The following is an 18,643-nucleotide window of genomic DNA, read 5'->3' as shown; positions in this document are numbered from 1 at the left end:
GCCTTGTCAGCGGCAACCTCAGGACCGCCCTCTGGACCGGCCGACAACTGTTTTCCAACAACCTCCTGGGGCAAGCCACATTTCCATGTATTTTCTGTGACTCCCCTAGGCCTCCACCGACCCGGAAAATGGGACAATACTCGCACTCATCCCATGCCTTTGCTCATGCGACTCCATTCAGCTGAAACACATTCTCTCTTATCTCTGTTGCCACAACCTATCTCGCAAGGCTCATCTCAAATTCTACAGTCTCTGAGAAGTTTTGCCTGATGTCCCCAAATTAAATATGATCTCCTCTCTGAACCTAATGGTACCTTATTTGTGCCCCTCCTATCACCATCATATTATGGCAGCTGTTGTCACATTATTACAGTCATCTCCGCTCACGCCATGCCCATCCAGCACCCATGGCCTCCGTGAAGTAGGGGTTGTAATCCTTGTCTCCTCCAACCATCTACCTCCCACTGACGGGTCTCCACACAGCAGACACTGACAAGCATTGGCTGTCAAACGTCTCCTGACTTTTATTTTGAGAATTCTGAATGCCGTGTGGTCCACACCCTGGATTACGGTGTTCTTGCTGTATACCAAAGAAGCAGGAGAACGGGGAAAAAGAGTGGGCCAAGCACATTTTCCATCTTATTCATGAAAGAGGGAAAAATGAGGAGAAGGCTGTCTAGATTCAGAACAATGTTCCGTTCAGAGCGGGGCAGCAGGAGAGCATAGGGACTTAAACTCCAGCTCTGGAGTCAGACTGCCTCGGTCTGGCTGCCTGGAATTGCCTAGCTCCTGACTAACGTCTACTGGCTCTGGGATGTTGGGCAAGTTCGCCACCTGCCTAAATCTCAGCTTCTCAGCAGTACAACAAGCTTTTGCCTGTTACTGTGCTTGTCATATCTGCTGCTAATAACACTGGGGCTAAGTAAAATGAGCTCTCAGAGGGGAGAAAAATTGGGAAATAAGGCTTCAGGATCAAATGTTTTAAGCCACATCTCAAGGAAATTATAAATAGCAGCTAAGAACCAAGGGCACTTCTCTGGGTGAACGTCTACACAAGGCAAGAGAATAATCCGGGGCAGCCTGCAGTGTGCCCGCATGCCTACAGGAGGCCCTGCCTGCCAAGTGTGACTCCTGGCTCAGTTCCACTTACTATGTGACTTCACTTCTCTGGGTCTCAGCTTCACATTCCATGAAATGCGCTGAAAATAACAAAAGCAGTCGTTGCTTTCACTGCATTACTGGGCTGTCGTGTTACGCACCCATCGAAATAATATTTGTGAAAGTGCTTTGTAAACCCTGTGGCACTATACATACACCCGCTGCACCAGCTGGAAAACAGGTACATTGCTCAAGTTTTATATGTAGATTCGTAATGTTCTCATGCAAAACAGAGTTTCAAACGAAAAACAGATTTAAATGAGGAAATCCAGAATGAGTGCATTAAATGTTATTTCTGTAAAAAAAAAAGTGATTAATATCCTCTCATCTAATTTGTCTCAAAAGCCAGTTTGTTCCCACTGTATTTTCTTAGAGACCTACTCATTTTTTGCCAGTGGACACAACACCCTCTGTGTGACTCTGTGACGCACAACACATCAGGGAGCATTCACCTCTGCTGGGACACTCACCAAGCCCCTTCATGGCCTTCCTCAGGGTCTGTGCATCCTCGGTGGCATTGAATCCTGACGCGGGTTTGACGGTGCCTCCCTTGGCTGCCTGAGCACACAGAGGAAGATGTAAGTGAGCGGCGTCATCATCCCCCTCAGCACAAGCTGCTGCTGGGGCTACAGCAGACTATTCTAGATACCACAGTGAGCATGAGAGATGAGGTTCTTGCTCCCATGGAGCTGAGGCTCTAGTGCAGGAGGAGGGAGACAATCAACAAGCCAACAAATTAATCCATAAATGGTGTCCAACGGTGGGAAGTGCTAGGGCGCCAATAGAGAGGTCCTGCAGGGGCTGCTCTGAGCAGCAACATGTAGGCTGAGACCTGAATGACATGAAGCAGGTGGCCACGCAAAGATAGGGGGTTGCAGGGTGGGGTGGTGGTGGTGGCGGGGTTACAGGCAGAGGAAACGGGGGTTACAGGCAAAGGCCCTGAGGCTGGGTCTAGCTTGTATGTGAGAAGCAGGACGGAGGCCAGTGTGGCCCCAGTTGGAGGTGGGCAAGGAGGACAGTAGTAAGATAAGTTCCACTATCACCTGTGCAGTCATCTCATCTGCACCCCCTGTCCCAAGAAAGGAACAAATCAAACCTGAATCCAATCAAGCCCCTAGAGCCAAATACCAATTTACAGAAAATAGAAGGGAGAGGAAAATGTCAACCCACAGTACAGGGTTGTAATCCGCAAAATCCAGGGTTTACAGGGTTAAAGAGGATAAGATTCCAGAATTTGCTTCAAAATAACACAGGTGGGGGGAAGTTGGAGATAAAGAAGAAACAGGTCTGACCATAGGTTAATAATTATCAGTAGGCACACCGGGGTTCTTTTTGATACTCAGTCTACTTTCTTAGGTATTTACACTTTTCCATAGAATTTTCAAAAGTGAAAAAGGATGAAAGAGAATCAGAGGGGTGGGCTGAGGCCAGAGCAAGACAGCCCTCACTGGGGTAAGGGGTTTCTAGTCTGTCCTAAGAGCATTGGGAAGCCACCAGGATGTCAATGGAATTCAGACCAAGCTGCAGACCTTCCTGTTCACAGCCGGTGCTATGTGCTTTTAGGATGCTAGGAGCTCACAAGCTGAGAAGGCAGAGACAGCCGAGGCTGCATTTAGGGCACAGGTCACAGAGTAGGTGACTGTTTCTCGTGACTTTTCTGATAATGGTCTTTTTTGGTGAATGGTGGTAGGATGTTCTGGTGATGGGAGGAAACAGAGCGAGAGGATACGCGCTCCTGCAAGGGGGAAGGGTTTTAACATCCTAGGTCAGCCTTGGGTGAAATGAACCCATAGCCTTGTGCTCAGGATCTAGTAAAATCTAATATTCATGGAGAGAGTTTTGTCACTGTTACATCACTCTTGGGGTCACAATCACTGTGAAGGGAATTCTAACATTGGGGGAAATTTCATCTGTGGGTCTTTGTGAAGCAGACACAGCAGGCTCCAGGGAGAGGTAGCAAAGCTTCGCGGGGGAACACAGACGTTGGAGTGCCATAGACCCAGCCTTGAATCCTGGCTTCAACCCTTCCTAGCTGGGTTGTCTGTAGGGGGGTCTCCTTTTTCCCACTTGTACTTTGAAAATAATGATATCAACTCACAGAGTTGCTGTAATAATGGAGCAGAATAAGATGGCAAAGCTTTTAGCACAGAATCCAGCAAATATTAAACACTGAAACAGACATTCAAACTCAGTGGCTATCACCATCGTCATCAAGTATGATTCCAACATCTCCACAATAAACAGGAGAGTGAAATTCTTTTGTCTATTTCTGATAATGTCTCTTTAAAAAAGGGGGGGTATTTTTTCAAGATTTTATTTATTTATTCATGAGGGACACAGTGAGAGAGGCAGAGACACAGGCAGAGGGAGAAGCAGGCTCCACGCAGGGAGCCTGATGTGGGACTCGATCCCGGGACTCCAGGATCACAGCCCGGGCCACAGGCAGAGGCTCAACTGCTGAGCCCCCCAGGCGTCCCACTGATGATGCCTCTTAATGTAAGCCTATGGGGTAACGACAAAGCAAAATCCAGAAGACAGAGTTTGTACAGGTGGAAAAAACAATGTAGAATAGATCTAAGGCTCTCTGGTGGTTTAATTTCATCCAACGATATGATGCGGACCATCTAAAGGGACAGAGGATTTTTATGTCCTTAGGGAAGTTCTCTAGTGAGATGGACCTTGCTCACTGGGGCCCGCATCAAGCCCATCCAAAGGCCTCGGGTACCAGACAGCGTGGGCCTGGTTTGCCGAAAGCCCAGGCTTTCACCTCCTGGATGCGGTCAGCATCTAGCACTTGGAGACCACCCTCTATACACCTGACAGAAGGAGGTAGAAATCATTGGGTACTGTTAGAGGTCAAGTGTAACCCCCAAAAAGACACGTTGAAGTCCTAACCCCCAGCACCTGAGAATATATCCTCATTGGGAAAGAGGGTCACGGCAGATGTAATTAATTACATTAAGATGAGATCATTCTGGAGAAGGGGATCCCCTAATCCAATATGGTTGGTGGCCTGCTAAGAAGACAGCACATGAAGACACAGACACACAGGAAGAACAGGACACGACCCTGAAGGCAGGGATTGGGGTTAAGAAGCCGCAAGCCAAAGAATGCCTAAGACTGCCAGCAAACCACCAGAAGCTAGAAAGAGGCAGGGAAGTGTCACCTACAGGTTTCAGAGGGTCCTGGCCCCGCCGACATCTTGATTTGGGATTTCTGGCCTCCCGAACTATTAGACAAATTCCTATTATTTTAAGCCACCCAGTTTGTGAGACTTTGTTACGGCAGCCCTAGGAAGTTAATACAGGTACCTTAATTCTTTTCTTCCATGTGCATCAACAGCAAATGGGTGACGTGCTGTCAAAACTCCAACCTGGCCTACCTCAGCCACTGGTTCCACTAGGAGATAGCTTTCCGGGGGAAATGTTTCACGGCATTCTTTTGAGCTCTATTGCAAAATTTTGGATGGTTCCCAAACACTGCATCGACCTTTAACACAACCTGCATTGCTGAGGGATGCCATTGTGGGGTTAAAATTAATATCTAACAAGAAATGTCGATGGAGGCATTTGCAAAGATGCTTCAGCTTATCAATGAACATTCTCAGTGGCTCTTTCTTCCAGGAAAAAGATAAGCTCAGGAAACTTGTTCCTGTTAGCCCTACGGTAAGCGTATTGATCCAATTCCAGGGCATAATGCACCATTATCCGTCCTGGCACAGCGAGGGGTCCTGTACCAGGAAGGCTTCGTGTGGCAGCAGCAGACAAAGGAAACAGGGAGGATGCAGGAAAGAATAACGAAAGCGAATGGCTAGACAAGGTGTTAGATCATAATCGATGAAATATTATCCAGTTATTAAAATAATCAGGAAGGTAATAAATGTCAGAAGTTGGACTACGATAGATTAGAACACGGTAGGTCCACAAGCCCTCAGGAGCTTTCCCGGGTGGCCCGAAACCGCCCCCCTGGGCAGGGGGCAGGGAGAGGCTGAAGGAGGTTGGCAGCGGCTTTAACAACAGCAAAGGGAACTTAGACACCAGGCTCGTCTTACGCAGCAGCAAGACAAATCGATCCCTGGACTCGGCCCCGAGACCTTCAGGTTATGAAGAGGCCCTGAGCGGGCTCAGTCATGTTTACGGTGCAGCCGTCTTCACCGCATCGCCGTCTCAGGGCTGTACCCTTGGTCAGCAGATCCTCCAAAGGGGGGCGGGGGTGAGGCGCCTCCGACGGCCCAGGTCCAGCTCCCTGGCCAGTCAGTGGTCACATCTTTTTGATGACACTCCCCAGTAAATACCAATCAGCAATCAAAGGGCACGAGGAAACAAACGCTGATACGGCCACACGGACGGATTGCCCAAAACGAAATGCTCAGTGGGAAAAAAACCAGACGCAGAAGACCGTATCCTCTACGGCTCCGTTGATAGGATGTTCCGGAACAGGCAAAACTCATCTACGGTAATAACAATCAGAACGCTGGCTGCTGGCACAAGAACAGACATAGAGATCAATGGAACAGAATAGAAAAATCCAGAAATGGACCCTCAACTCTGTAGTCAACTAATCTTTGACAAAGCAGGAAAGAAGATCCACTGGAAAAAACAGTCTCTTCAACTGTGCTGGGAACACTGAACAGCCACACGCAGAAGAATGAAACTGGGCCACTTCCTCACACCACCCTCAAAGCTACACTCAACATGGATGAAAGACCTAAATGTGAGACAGAAATCCATCAAAATCCCAGAAAACAAAAAACCAACCAACCAAAGGAACAAACAAAAAATCCTAAAGGACAACACAGGCCACAACCTTTTTGACCTTGGCCACAGCAACTTCTGGCAAGACACGTACCAAAGGCAAGGGAAACAAAGGCGATAATGAACTACTGGGACTTCATCAAGATAAAAGGCTTCTGCACAGCAAAGGAAACAGTCAGCAAAACTGAAAGACAACCGACAGGATGGGAGAAGATATTTGCAAACGACACATCAGATAAAGGGCTGGAACCCAAGATCCATAAAGAACTTGCCAAACTCTACACCCAAAGAACAAATAATCCAATCATGAAATGGGCAGAAAAGAAGAAACACATGGGTGTTATGCTATATGTTGGCAAGTTGAAGTGAAAATAAATTAAAATTTTAAAAAGATCTAAAAAGTGGGCAGCCCAGGTGGCCCAGTGGTTTAGTGCCGCCTGCGGCCCAGGGTGTGATCCTGGAGATCCAGGATCGAGTTCTGCATCGGGGTCTGTGCGTGGAGCCTGCTTCTCCCTCTGCCCGTGTCTCTGCCTCTCTCTCTCTCTCTGTCATAATAAATAAATCTTAAAAAAAAAAAAAAAAGATCTAAAAAGTGGGAGGGCACCTGGGTGCTCAGTGGTTGAGCATCTGCCTTTGGCCCAGGTCATGGTCCCAGGGTCCTGGGATTAAGCCCTGCTTCGGGCTCCCTGCTCAGTGGGGAGTCTGCTGCTCTCTCTCCCTCTACCCCTCCTTGCCCCCTGCTCATGCTCTCTCTCACTCGGTCTCTCAAACAAATAAATAAAACTTAAAAAAAAATAAAATAAATAAAATAAAATGATTTTATTCCATCAACAATTCCTGGGAATTACAATATTGCGACCATTGTGTGTTTTTCCTAACCTTTAAAAATGTCCTTTAAAAAAAAATAAAAATAAAAAAATTTGATATCTGTCCAACAAATATCAGTGATGATGGAGAAACAGGTACTAGGAGGAAAGATGAGAGCAACTGAGGTCACCTTCCTCGAGTGGACAGCACAGTAAAGGGTCACTGGGCCACAGGCCTCCTATGTGAGCTTGCTGCAGGCAGGAAGACTGTCCCATTAATTTGGAGTCCGCAGGGCCAAGTACCACATCTGGCACAAGGTTGGGACCCTGTAAACATTTCTAAATAAATGTTCTGTGTCCAGGGAGAATCAAGAAGAAACGAATTTTAAAACAAAGCGTGGAGATTTAGGGCAGAGATGAGTGAGGTTTTGACTGTCATGATGATGAAGAAAATTCTAGAATGTCTCAGGTAAAACAATGCTAAGGGTATATTAGTCATTGTCCTCCATGTTCCTAGCGGAGGCCAGTGAGAGCTGGCGGGGTCTCCGGCTCCTCTCCAGGTGGAAGACTGCATGTCCACTACCCCTTCCGGGGGCCAGGGGTCAGGAGCACCCGTGTGTCCAGATACCTTCTTTGGGCGGGAGGAGGGGAGGGGACGGCCACCGCGGGGAGAGCCCCGGAGGAGGCAGCTTCCGCTCAAGACCGGACTTCGTGAAGCTCTCAAGGCTCCAAGTCCCAGCCCGCCCCAAAGATCCGCTAGTGCAGCCCGAGGGGCCCGCTCACGCCCCAAACAGGGGGCAGGTGGCGCGCCTGCCCGCTGCCACACACCCCTCCCCAGGAGCCTGCGGCGGTGTCCCGCCAAGGTGTGGGTGGCCCCTGGGTCCTGCAGGTGGGCCTGGGGGGTTTTTCGTTTTTCCTTGTCATGTGCCTGCAGTTTGTACGTGAACACGGAGGAGCTCCCGGGATGGGAAAACTACGACTTCTTTTTGTATCTGGGATGTTGGAAGGATGCAGAGGGGTCCGTTCTGGAGTCAGTTTTCAGGGTCAAGTGACTTACCGTCCTGGGAAGAAGTTAAAACGTGGTGACTGAAAGGAAGGAAGGAGGAGAGGGAGGGAGAGAGGGAGGCAGAGGCCCTTCCCGCCCCTCTCCCCTCCCTACTGAGGAACAGCGCCCGCCAAGTGCACGCCCGAAAGCACATCCCGCACCTGCGCGGGCACCAGGAGGGCGGCGCTCGTGCCCCGCCGCGGGCAGCAGGCGGCCCGGTGCCCCCGCACTTACCATGGTGGCTCCGCGCTCCACGTCCCGGTCACCGTCCCAGTCCGGAAGCTGCTCTGTGAAAAAAGCAGAGGGGCGGTTCCCGCCTTGAGCGATGCGTCGCTAAAATCGCTGACCACGGTGACGTGCGGTTTGCTCAAAGGTGGGTCACCAGGGAAAGGCAGCGCCGGCCCCGCAGGCCAGCCCCATGGACCGCCGAAGGCGCCGCGGCCAGGTGGGTAGCAGGGAGGCTGCCGCGGACACCGTCCCCGCTGCTCTGCAGACGCGCGTCCCCCGAGGGGACAGGAGGCCGAGGCCCCGGGGAGGGACGGCCACCGCCCGGCGACCCCCCAGCCGCTGCGTGCTCAGTCCCCGCTCTGCAGCCCGCAGCAGCCTCAGGGCCCCTCCCGCCGAGCCCGCCCGGTGTCCACGCGCTGGCCGGGCCACCACCGAGCCCCAAGGGCTGCTCCTCGTGGCCCAATGCGGGGGGAGCCGAGAGCCAGGCCCCCGGGGACGCAGCCGCCACTTGCCCTGGGCCCAGCCCCGTCCTGGGAGGGCTCAGGGGCGCCACCTTCCCCGGCAGTCGGACGGAGCCTGCTCATCAGGGCACAGCCTGCGGACACGCTCTGCGGAGCAAAGTCTCCCTTTACTGTGCTTTCCACTCTAGGAAGGAAAATTCTAGAATGACTAAGGTAAGACATTGGTTTCTACATTGGTTTGGAACGTGGTGACCCTCCGTCATCTGTGGTCTTGGTCAACTGCGGTCCCGAAGCAGGTGGTCCTCCTCCTGACACCAGGTCAAAGGAGACTAAAGCTGCTCCCAACGCCCACGTCCCCCAGCTCACTCCGCCGCGTGGTACCCCATGTACCCCCCCATCGTCATAAGAAGGGAGACTACAGCATCACCAGGTGTCTCAAGAGAGGGAGACCCCATTTATATGACTTTTATTACAGAATATCGTTAGACTTATTATTTGTTCTTGTTGTTAATCTCCTACTAGTTTACAAATCAGACTTTCCCACAGGTACGTCTGTACGGGACAAAGCAGCTCGCGCACCGTTCCGGGCCACCTGCGGTTCCGGGCACCCGTCGGGGTTCCTGGAACACACACCCCTGGATAACGGGGAGCCGCTGCGGATGACAACACCTAAGGAGGCCGGGAAGGAAAACTCCTCCCCCCAAAAAGCCGGCCGTTAGTAGAAATACTGCCAATCCTTTGACCACATCAAGAAGTGGAAAAAAATGCTTGAGCAAAACCTTCTGGAAATACTGAGAGTCATTATTCAACGAGCTAGAAATAACTTACTAAAGGGGAAAAAATGTATCCTGCGTGAACACGGGGTACATCTACCAGACGGGACAGCCCGCCGCCCAAGCCCACTGATCGAGAGACAGCTGTCGGGTAGTCGTTACTTACCAGCACCAAATGACTTTCTCAGTAGATTCTAGAAATGGGGACGCCCAGGGGGCTCAGCGGTTGAGCATCTGCCTTTGGCTCAGGCCGCGACCCTGGGGTCCCGGGATCGAGTCCCGCATCGGGCTCCCCGCAGGAGCCTGCTTCTCCCTCTGCCTGGGTCTCTGCCCCTCTCTCTGTGTATCTCATGAGCAAATAAATATTTTTAAAAAATTCTAGACATGGATGCTGGAAATGCCACCCCTTGATTCTTCCATCGGGTATTAACATGTAACGTTACCCCGCACTCACGCTTCCTGGCGCGGTGTCTGGCACCTGCTGAGGGGCGAGTCGCTCCCGGCACAGAGGGAAGGGGTCCCTCAGACCACCCCCCGCTGCGGGATCGCCCCAGGCCTCTTCTTAGACCGTGGGCTCCCAAAGAATGCCGGGCCCTTCTTCCGGGAGCTCGACCTCAAGGTCCTTCCACGTTGCCCTGCAGCCCGAGGAGCCGGGACTCTTCCTGGGGGTCCCTCCTGGGCCCCACTCCCTTGGTCCGTCCATGCTCCTGTCTGGAGGCCGGCCTACCAGCCCACAGACCGAACGACGTCACCGGGATCACAGTGACCCAGACTTTGTGCCGGGCCTGTAGAAGCTTCTTGGCCGCTTGCAGGTGGGGCAAAATAATGAGCAACCGTGCCGCGGTTTTAGGAAAAGGGCAAACCCACTCGGGCTTGGGCCTATGGCTCGAATGACCTTAAATGCTCCAGGGCCCTTCACCACAGAGAGAGGGGGCCATGTGTTAGTGATGCCCCCCAAAATCCAAGGGTTACCCAGTCTGTGGATGGGAAGCTGCACCTGCTTTATGGGATCTGGACTCTACAACTGGGGTTCACAATAGGGCTCCTGAAAATTATTTTTTTAAGATTCTATTTATTCCTGAGAGACCCAGAGAGAGAGGTGGAGACCCCCAGGCAGGGGGAGAAGCAGGCTCCCTGCAGAGAGCCCGATGCGGGACTCAAACCCAGGACCCAGGGTCATGGCCAAAGGCATATGCTGTCCAGGGAGCCCCCGGGCGCCGCACACGGATCAAGGCCGTCCAATCCCGAGCACTACCTGAGCGGCTGCCGTGCAGGCAGCAGCGTGGCGGGTTCCTCCCCACTCTCCCGGAATTTGGAAAACAGGCAAATGAGATGGTTTCCTGAGCATCAGACTAGTGAAATCAGCCCAGCGCCCTCCAAACAAAGCCATGCAAATTCATTTCAGGGAGAAGGACCCCGTCCTGACCTGGGGGCAGCCCCTGAAGGGACGAGCGGGTTTGAAGCAGGGTCGAGCCATGGGCAACACCTGGACGGGCCATCGGGCACAGCCCCCAGGAGATGGTGACCTGGCCCGGCCCAGGGTCACCCCCTGCTCTGATTCCAAGACAGCCACACCCGCCCTGGCCTGGAGTCGGCTGCCGTGTGGCCTGTCCTCCAAGTCCCAGCATGATGGCTTCGGCTGCAGGTGTCGGCACTTGGGGGGGTGTGCGAGGGGGGGCCTGTCCCCAGCGCCACCCCGGGGCCTGACCCACCTAGAGTGCGGGGGCCGGGCGCCTCCCGGGGCGCTGCTCGTGGGGGGCAGGTGGAGCCCCCACCAGGGCCGGGGACGTGGACAGCCCCCAACAGCCCCCAACAGCCCCCGACAGCCCCCGACAGCCCCCGATAGCTCCCAACAGCCCCCGACAGTCCCTGACAGCTCCCAACAGCCCCCAACAGCCCGTGGCCCCGGTGGCCTCCGCTCTGTCACCAGGTTGCCCCAGGCCCCAGGCCACGCAGCCCGGCCCTTACCGAGGGATCTGCAGTCCTTGGAGGAGCTGCTCTCCGCGTCTCCCCCCGAGATCACATGTGACCCTCCCTGGCTGTCCCTGGCCCTCGGTTTCAGTTTACACCCCACAGCGTGACACATTTACACTCTTCCACGGGGTTGCGGAGGGTGTGCCCGGGGCCCCGCCCAAGGCGCTGGCTTTGAAGGGCTTTCCAAACCCTGTGGAATCGGGAAGTGAATGCAACCCTTTGTCCTTGGAACTTAGATCCTTCTAAAAGTAAAGGAAGGTTGTTGCCCGGATGGGGTTTGAGTCTGGAAGAAATAAGCATTTTGTTGTTTTGTTGGGTTTTTAAAATTTATTTATTCAAGAGACACAGAGAGAGAGAGAGAGGCAGAGACCCAGGCAGAGGGAGAAGCAGGCTCCACGCAGGGAGCCCGATGTGGGACTCGATCCCGGGTCTCCAGAATCATGGCCTGGGCCGAAGCTGGCGCTAAATCGCTGAGCCCCCCGAGGATCCCCCAGAAATAAGCATTTTGAGACACTTCCTCAAAGGCAGAGCATGCGCGCTAAGAATCTTCGGGACGGATCTCTTCCTACCCAATAGCGGGCAAACGACTTAGTGACAGTCTTTCGTCCAAATTTTAGCCACCAATTCGCAATATTGTGGGGGACAATAATTTCAATCCACAAGTGATTTTATTTTATTTTTTAAAAGATTCTCGGGGATCCCTGGGTGGCGCAGTGGTTTGGCGCCTGCCTTTGGCCCAGGGCACGATCCTGGAGACCCGGGATCGAGTCCCACGTCGGGTTCCCGGGGCATGGGGCCTGCTTCTCCCTCTGCCTGTGTCTCTGCCTTTTTCTCTCTCTCTCTCTCTGTGTGACTATCATAATAAAATTTAAAAAAATAAAATAAAATAAAAGATTCTCTTCATCTATTTGACGGAGAGCGAGCGAGAGCGGGCACAAGCAGGGGGAGCAGCAGCGGGAGAGGGAGAAAGTCCCCGCTGAGCGGAGCCCGACGCAGGGCTCGATCCCAGGACCCCGGGACCATGACCTGAGCTGAAGGCAGATGCTCAACCTGCTGAGCCTCCCGGGCGCCCCGACAAATCATTTTAAAGCTCCCCCTCCTCTGTCGCCCCCACAGGCGGCAAAGTCTGTCGGAGCGGCCCCCCACCCGGGATGCTGTGTCCCAGGGCGGGCGGGGAGAGGTGCAAGCGGCCAGCGCCCCTCCCGCCCGTGGCCCATCTGACCCGACGGCCCCCTGCAGCCGGGCCCTCGCCTGCGCTCCACGAGCCACAGGACGGTCCCCAGCGCCAGCCCGGGCCGAGCTCCGGCCGCTCACCCTGGGCCGCACGACTGGAGACACGGAACCGGCGGCCCGAGCGCGTGCGGGGCGAGGGGCCAGGTGCCCGCCTCTGGGTGCCGGCCGTGCCTTGCCAGATACACGTCCCGGGGCGGCGCACCCCGCGGTCCCCACGGGGAAGGCGTCTGCTGAAGCCTGTGTCCCCCCCCCCCCCCCCCCCCCCCCCCCCCCCCCCCCCGGTCCTGAGGTGTCAGCCTGCATAGACTCGTGCTCGGGTTTGCTCGGGTTTTCCTCAGCGACGCTCTCGGTCAGCTGAGCCGCTGGAGGTCCCAGGCCCTCCCGCCGGCCGCCCTCCACCCTCGGCCCTCCTGTCGGCAGCCGCGCTCTATTTTGTTGCTTTTGACCATTAAGCCTCTTAACTGCAGACAAACTGCTTGGACTCCCCGCTCTGGGGCCAGTGGCGCAGACACAGGACGGCGGGGACCGAAGTGCTCACGCTCAGCGCCCATGCGACAGCTCACTGACGTTCCACGCACACTCGCCTGCCCGCCCATTCTGCAAAGGCGACAGGGACCGCTGGGTGCCAGGAGCTGCAGCCGATCGTGCGGCCGTGCCCCGCGGAGAAGGGCCCGCGCCGTGGCCAGCAGCAGGCTGCCGAGCCAAAGCAGCCCCGCAGGCCGCCCGCGGTGCCCGCGCTCAGCCTGCTGCCGCGGCCGGGACTCCGCAAGGCCGTCCGGGGGGCCCGCAGCCTGTCCCCCTCCCTCGGGCGGCCGAGAAGCTGGCCGGGACACCTGCTTGCATGGAGCACCCTGCACCCACGGGCGTCCTGCTCCTTCCCCGTCTGGCCCACGAGGCCCGGCGCTGAGCACGGTCCCACGCGGTGCCCGAGGTCACCCAGTCGGAGGCGGCCGGCGCCCAAGGTCACCTAGTGGGAGGCGACCGGTGCCCAAGGTCACCCAGTCGGAGGCAGCCAGAGCTGCTTTTACACAAGTCTACGCAATCCTGGAGGCCTTTGTGTCCTATCGCGCCAACGCACGTGTGCGAACGGGCAGGTGACAGCGCGAGGAGCCTTCAGAGGAACAAGGACTAAACCTGCCACCCGGTCCGTGTCCCCCGAGCGGGATGCGCTGGCGTCTTCCCGTCTTCAGCAAGCCGGTGAGGGCGAAGCCGGAGCAGGCTGCCCCGGGGGCCCTGGCGGGAAGCGGCCGCTTGCACAGCCGGCCCGACCGGGGGCCCGACTGGGTGCTGGGTCAGGAGGCCGTCCAGGGGCTGGCGGCGGCGCCGAGGCCGCAGGGGCAGCTGCGGGGGCTCGACGGGGCTCCGGGCGCTGCAGGGACGCCCCTCCCGCTGGCGCGGCCGCACACCGGTTATAGGCTCCGTACAGGAGCGTGTTACACTCTCCTCACACCCACCGGACGGCTCCTTCGAGGAAATAATAATGTGCAAGGACGGGGAACCCTCGAGTACCGCCGGCAGGGATGGAAGAGGGCACGGCCTCTATGGAAACCAGTAGGACGGGGCCGGGTGGCTCAGCGGTGGGGCGTCCGCCCTCGGCCCAGGCCGTGGCCCCGGGGTCCCAGGGATCGAGGCCCGCGTTGGGCTCCCCGTGGGAACCCCGCTTCTCCCTCTGCCTGTGTCTCTGCCTCTCTCCCTGGTCTCCCGCGAATAAATAAATAAAATATTTAAAATAAGTAAATAAAAAAGTATGATACGGTCAAATCAAGGCTCCTAAAAAAGATGAAACAGCTTTTTCGATGTGGACGCAAATATTAAAGTAAAATTATCTTTTGGTGCTCATGTCAGATACGGGAAAACTAAGTATGTTTAAAATAATTTGGGTGTGTGAATCTCCGTCAAAGGTGACTCAGGAAATCTAAATACAAATCAAATGTTTCTGGTGGAAATTCAGATTCAGATGTCCTGTCAGTGTAAAACACTCACACCCGACTGTTAGGGCTCGGCTCGAAGACTAGGAAACAGCTCAGTATAGGGAGCTCAGTATTGCTTCCTATTGATTAGACGTTGGAATGATACTACTTTGGGTCCACTGCGTAGAGTGTAAAATTTATCATTAAGGCTCATTTCGCCTGTCTCTTTTGACTTCCTCGAATGTGACTACCAGATAATTGGACCGAGTGTGCGTGCCTCGCCCTTTGTACTGCAGACCACGCTCCGGACCCCCTGGGCTCGTCCGACAGTACTGAGCGTGGCTATCATCGAGCGCCTATTCTGTTACGCGTCAGTGCGCTCAACACTTTACATGAATGACCAGATGACTTCTCTTTTATTTCTTAAAAAAAGATTTAGCTTATTTATAAATAGAGACAGAAATAGCGAAGGAGAGTGGGAGCAGGGAGCAGAGGGGGAAGCAGGCTCCCCGCTGGGCAGGGAGCCCGATCCATCCCCGGATCCAGGGATCACGACCTGAGCCGCCCAAGTGCCCCCAGATGGTATCTTTTAAATCCCACAAAAAATGTTTGTTCATCCACTTAGTACCTTCATTTCCCCATTTGTTAAATGAAGAAAGAAAACCCTAAAGTGGCCCAGGACAAAATGCTAGAGAAGAAGGTAAAAGGAATAAGGCCTCGGAATATTCAGGGGGAAAGTCCATTCCTGAAAATAATCCACTTAATTGTTCAGAAGCAAGGTTCAGGGAACTAGCGGCGCCCTCACTGTTCTGGTGAAGTAATGAGGCCTTCAGCACAGGGCGGGATGACGAACGTGGCAACACCAAGAAATCCTTTGGGACTAAAGACTTTGGCTGAGATGTTCTGTACTCGGCACATCACGGCCCAGGTTCATTTCCTCTGACCATCCCTTCCCTCCTTTTATTTTTTTATGGTTTTATTTATTTATTCATGAGAGACACAGAGAGACACAGAGAGAGAGGCAGAGACACAGGCAGAGGGAGAAGCAGGCTCCACGCAGGGAGCCCGACGCGGGACTCGATCCCGGGACCCCGGGTCACACCCTGGGCGCTAAACCGCTGAGCCACCCAGGGGTCCCCTCCCTCCTTTTACTGGATTCAAGTGATGAGGCATTTTAGATTTTGTAAAACAAACACATGCACTTAGGAAGGCTTACCAAATTCGTATCTAAATAGCATTCTTTTCGCTACTGTTTGGTTTCAACTGCACTGTTTCTGTGGGGTTTTTTGTTTTGTTTTATATTAATAAAAACAGAGTCCTCCAGCAGGAATCGCGCTAGAAGAAATGGAGTCTATCTGCAGAGATCATAAAAAATTTAGTATTACCACCTCAGGAAATATCACAGGAAGGATAAAACAGAAAATATGGGTTAGCTTTTTAAAAATAACCTTTATTCATTTTTTAATATTAAACATCATCGATGTACATGGCCAAAAGTTACTTGGCTTACTCGTTACAGTTTTCTGTTTCAGCAACGGAATATAGCAACAGAAATTTAAGTCTGGTAAATTCAAATTAAGTTGTAATTTAATTTATATAGTAAAACTTATTATTGGGTTATTTATTATGATTTTATTTTCTGTTTTAGCAACCTCAGGGTTTTATGGTGGTAACAGGACAGTTGGTGCTACCTTTACCCCCTACTGTTAACCTCTCCTTCCCTCCAGCTGTTATTAAATTGTGTGATCTGATAAACTTGTTTCTTAACAAGCAGAATGTGGGTAGAGGAAAAAATTTCCGTTGCAATGCTAAAAATTATGAATCTTTCCACCACCTATGAAAGGAAACAATGAACTTTCAGAGAATCGTAGGGACTGAAGCCTTAGGCAATCCCCTATTTCTCTCTTTCATTTTATTTTGTAAATTAATCGACTTTATGCAGTGAGAAGGACATTTTAAAATAATGTAGACTTACGATCTACTGTTATTTCTATTTGTGCCAATCTTTTGGTTGTAGCCACAGTGTGTAGATGATTTTGTGCTGTGTTCTTTCCTCTTCATTTTTTGTACTCCACGCAATCACCATCTAGATCCCTTTACTGAATTACACTCTTTCATGACATGATATGTTAAAATTTATTCACTATTATTGCTTGCTTAGCGTTTTTAAAATTTTATTTATTTTCTTTTTTGGTTGTTCAGGTTTTTAAAGGCCATGGCTACAATCTCTACAATTTGCTTTGTAAGATATTTTATTATTATTTTTTTTTTTTTTGCTGTATTTCTTGTGATATCTGATACTTCTGAATATTTCCAGTTGTCCTCCAAATTTACAAGGACGTCCAAGGCCCAGCCAAGCCATAAGCTTGCTTGCTTTATTTATTTCTTTATAACATAACATTTGGGTGTAATACTAAATCTTATTATTGGTTTAACTTCCTTTTTTAAAATTAAAGTAGGAACACTGACTTTCCCTTTTTTCAACTCATATCTATATCCTCCTTTGTGTATTATCTGCATTTTTCACCCATTTTTAGCATCTTGGTGCTTTCCTAAAATTTATAGAAATTATTCCTATATTATAAAATTTAGTATCTTATATCTAAGGTGTATTATTAAGTATTTTACCAATTTAATATTATCCTTTTAATTCAGTACAGCCAAAATTTGGAAGAAACATTTTGAATCATATCTGGCCATCTTTTCCTTTGGGCTCCTCCCTCTTATCACTTCAATAGTTGGAAAGTCTCTTTTTTGGTGAAATATTGATCACTGTGGAGCTGAGAGATAAATACATAGAGGTTCATTTTAACTATTCCCTCACTTGAGCATATGTTGGAAAATGTCCATAATAAAAACTTTCTTTAAAAGCATCTCTTTCGCATTTTGAGAGCAATCACTTGATTTTATTTCTACTAGTGTCTCCCCGCCCGTCTTCACGTTCCAGTCGAGGACAATCTCCCCGGGATGTTAGAGTAACTCATTTACTCTATGACTCATTTTGTTTCCCACCCACTAAACTTGGCCTCGCCCTCTCGTTCCCTAGGCACCCAAAATACCCAACGGCCCGGCTGTCTGGAAAGGGCTAGAATTCAACGTAAGCAAGTTCCCCGGAAGATCCCAAGTAGCTGGAACTTCATTCCTACAAACTTACTTCAACCCTGACCCACCAGTAACACATGGTCAGGCGACATTTTGGGGATAAACTTAACAGCTGACTCTCCAGAGAAAGAAAACCCTGCTGTGTAGCCATTTCTTCGGCATGAATATTTGCAACGTGACTGATTTCAAATCACAATGTGATGTCACTGAACCTAGAACTAGGACTAGGTAGGCAGTATTTCAAGACAAAACAGGCGTGAGTAACCACAAGAGCATACAGGATATCGAAAGGTAGTAAAATAATTAGGAAGTGATGCTACTTTAAATATAACTTATTTTTTTTTAAATTTTTTATTTATTTATGATAGTCACAGAGAGAGAGAGAGAGAGGCAGAGACACAGGCAGAGGGAGAAGCAGGCTCCATGCACCGGGAGCCCGACGTGGGATTCGATCCCGGGTCTCCAGGATCGCGCCCTGGGCCAAAGGCAGGCGCCAAACCGCTGCGCCACCAGGGATCCCTAAATATAACTTATTTATAAACATATTTTAATATAATGTATTTATTGCTAAGTTCATATAACTGAATTGAATCAGGTCACAAAACCCCTGAAAATGTCACAGTTACTCCTAATAGGCTGATGCAAGGACGCTCCGGCACCCACCGGAGACCGAGGAGTAGAGAAGGCACATTTTTAGAGAAAATTGTGATAAGATACACATGACGATGTTTACCATTTTAACCAGTTTTAAGCATATAATTCAATGGTATTTTTTTTAAGATTTATTTATTTATTAGAGAGAGAGAGAGAGAGAGAGAGAGCATGAGCAGGAGGGGGGCAGAGACAGAGAGAGGGCGAGGAGCCGCCTCCTGCTGAGCGGGAGCCCGATGCCAATGCCGGGCTCGAACCCAGGCCCCTGGGGCCCTGAGACCACAACCGGAGGCGAAACCAAGGCCGGGAGGCTCAGTCGGGGTAGTGACCGCGTTCACGGGTCGCCCCCCCCCCCTCCGATTCCAGGACTCTTCTATGGGCCCAGAGCCCCGGAGCCCCCGAGCCGGCTCCCATTCTCGCCTGCCTCCCTCACCTCCGCTCCGGACTCGGACTCGGCTGTGGGCCTCTCGGGTGGCGCACGGGCGTGGCCTGGGGGGGCCGTGGGTGTCGCCGGCCCTCAGCTCCAGGCGATCGCGGAGCCCCGGGGG

At 52.1% G+C, this 18,643-nt stretch overlaps 1 protein-coding gene across 2 annotated transcripts in view; it reads right to left on the bottom strand.

Moving 5' to 3' along the window:
• Positions 1–18,643, bottom strand: part of ANXA4 (annexin A4) — a 47,724-nt gene that overhangs the window by 24,479 nt on the left and 4,602 nt on the right. Inside the window, exons 1-3 of one of the 2 annotated variants that reach the window (XM_041756229.1) lie at positions 11,194–11,326; positions 7,998–8,050; positions 1,629–1,716 (exon numbers count right to left, since the gene is read on the bottom strand). In XM_041756229.1, the coding sequence (XP_041612163.1) occupies positions 1,629–1,716; positions 7,998–8,050; positions 11,194–11,311 (259 nt within the window). In that variant the 5' untranslated portion in view covers positions 11,312–11,326. Of the gene's footprint in view, positions 1–1,628; positions 1,717–7,997; positions 8,051–11,193; positions 11,327–18,643 lie in introns of those variants that run through there. The other variant, XM_041756230.1, reaches the window with a different exon arrangement.

Source organism: Vulpes lagopus, chromosome 5, assembly GCF_018345385.1.
Source record: "Vulpes lagopus strain Blue_001 chromosome 5, ASM1834538v1, whole genome shotgun sequence".
NCBI classification, from domain to species: Eukaryota; Metazoa; Chordata; class Mammalia; order Carnivora; family Canidae; genus Vulpes; species Vulpes lagopus.
This window is presented reverse-complemented; position numbering and strand designations above follow the sequence as displayed.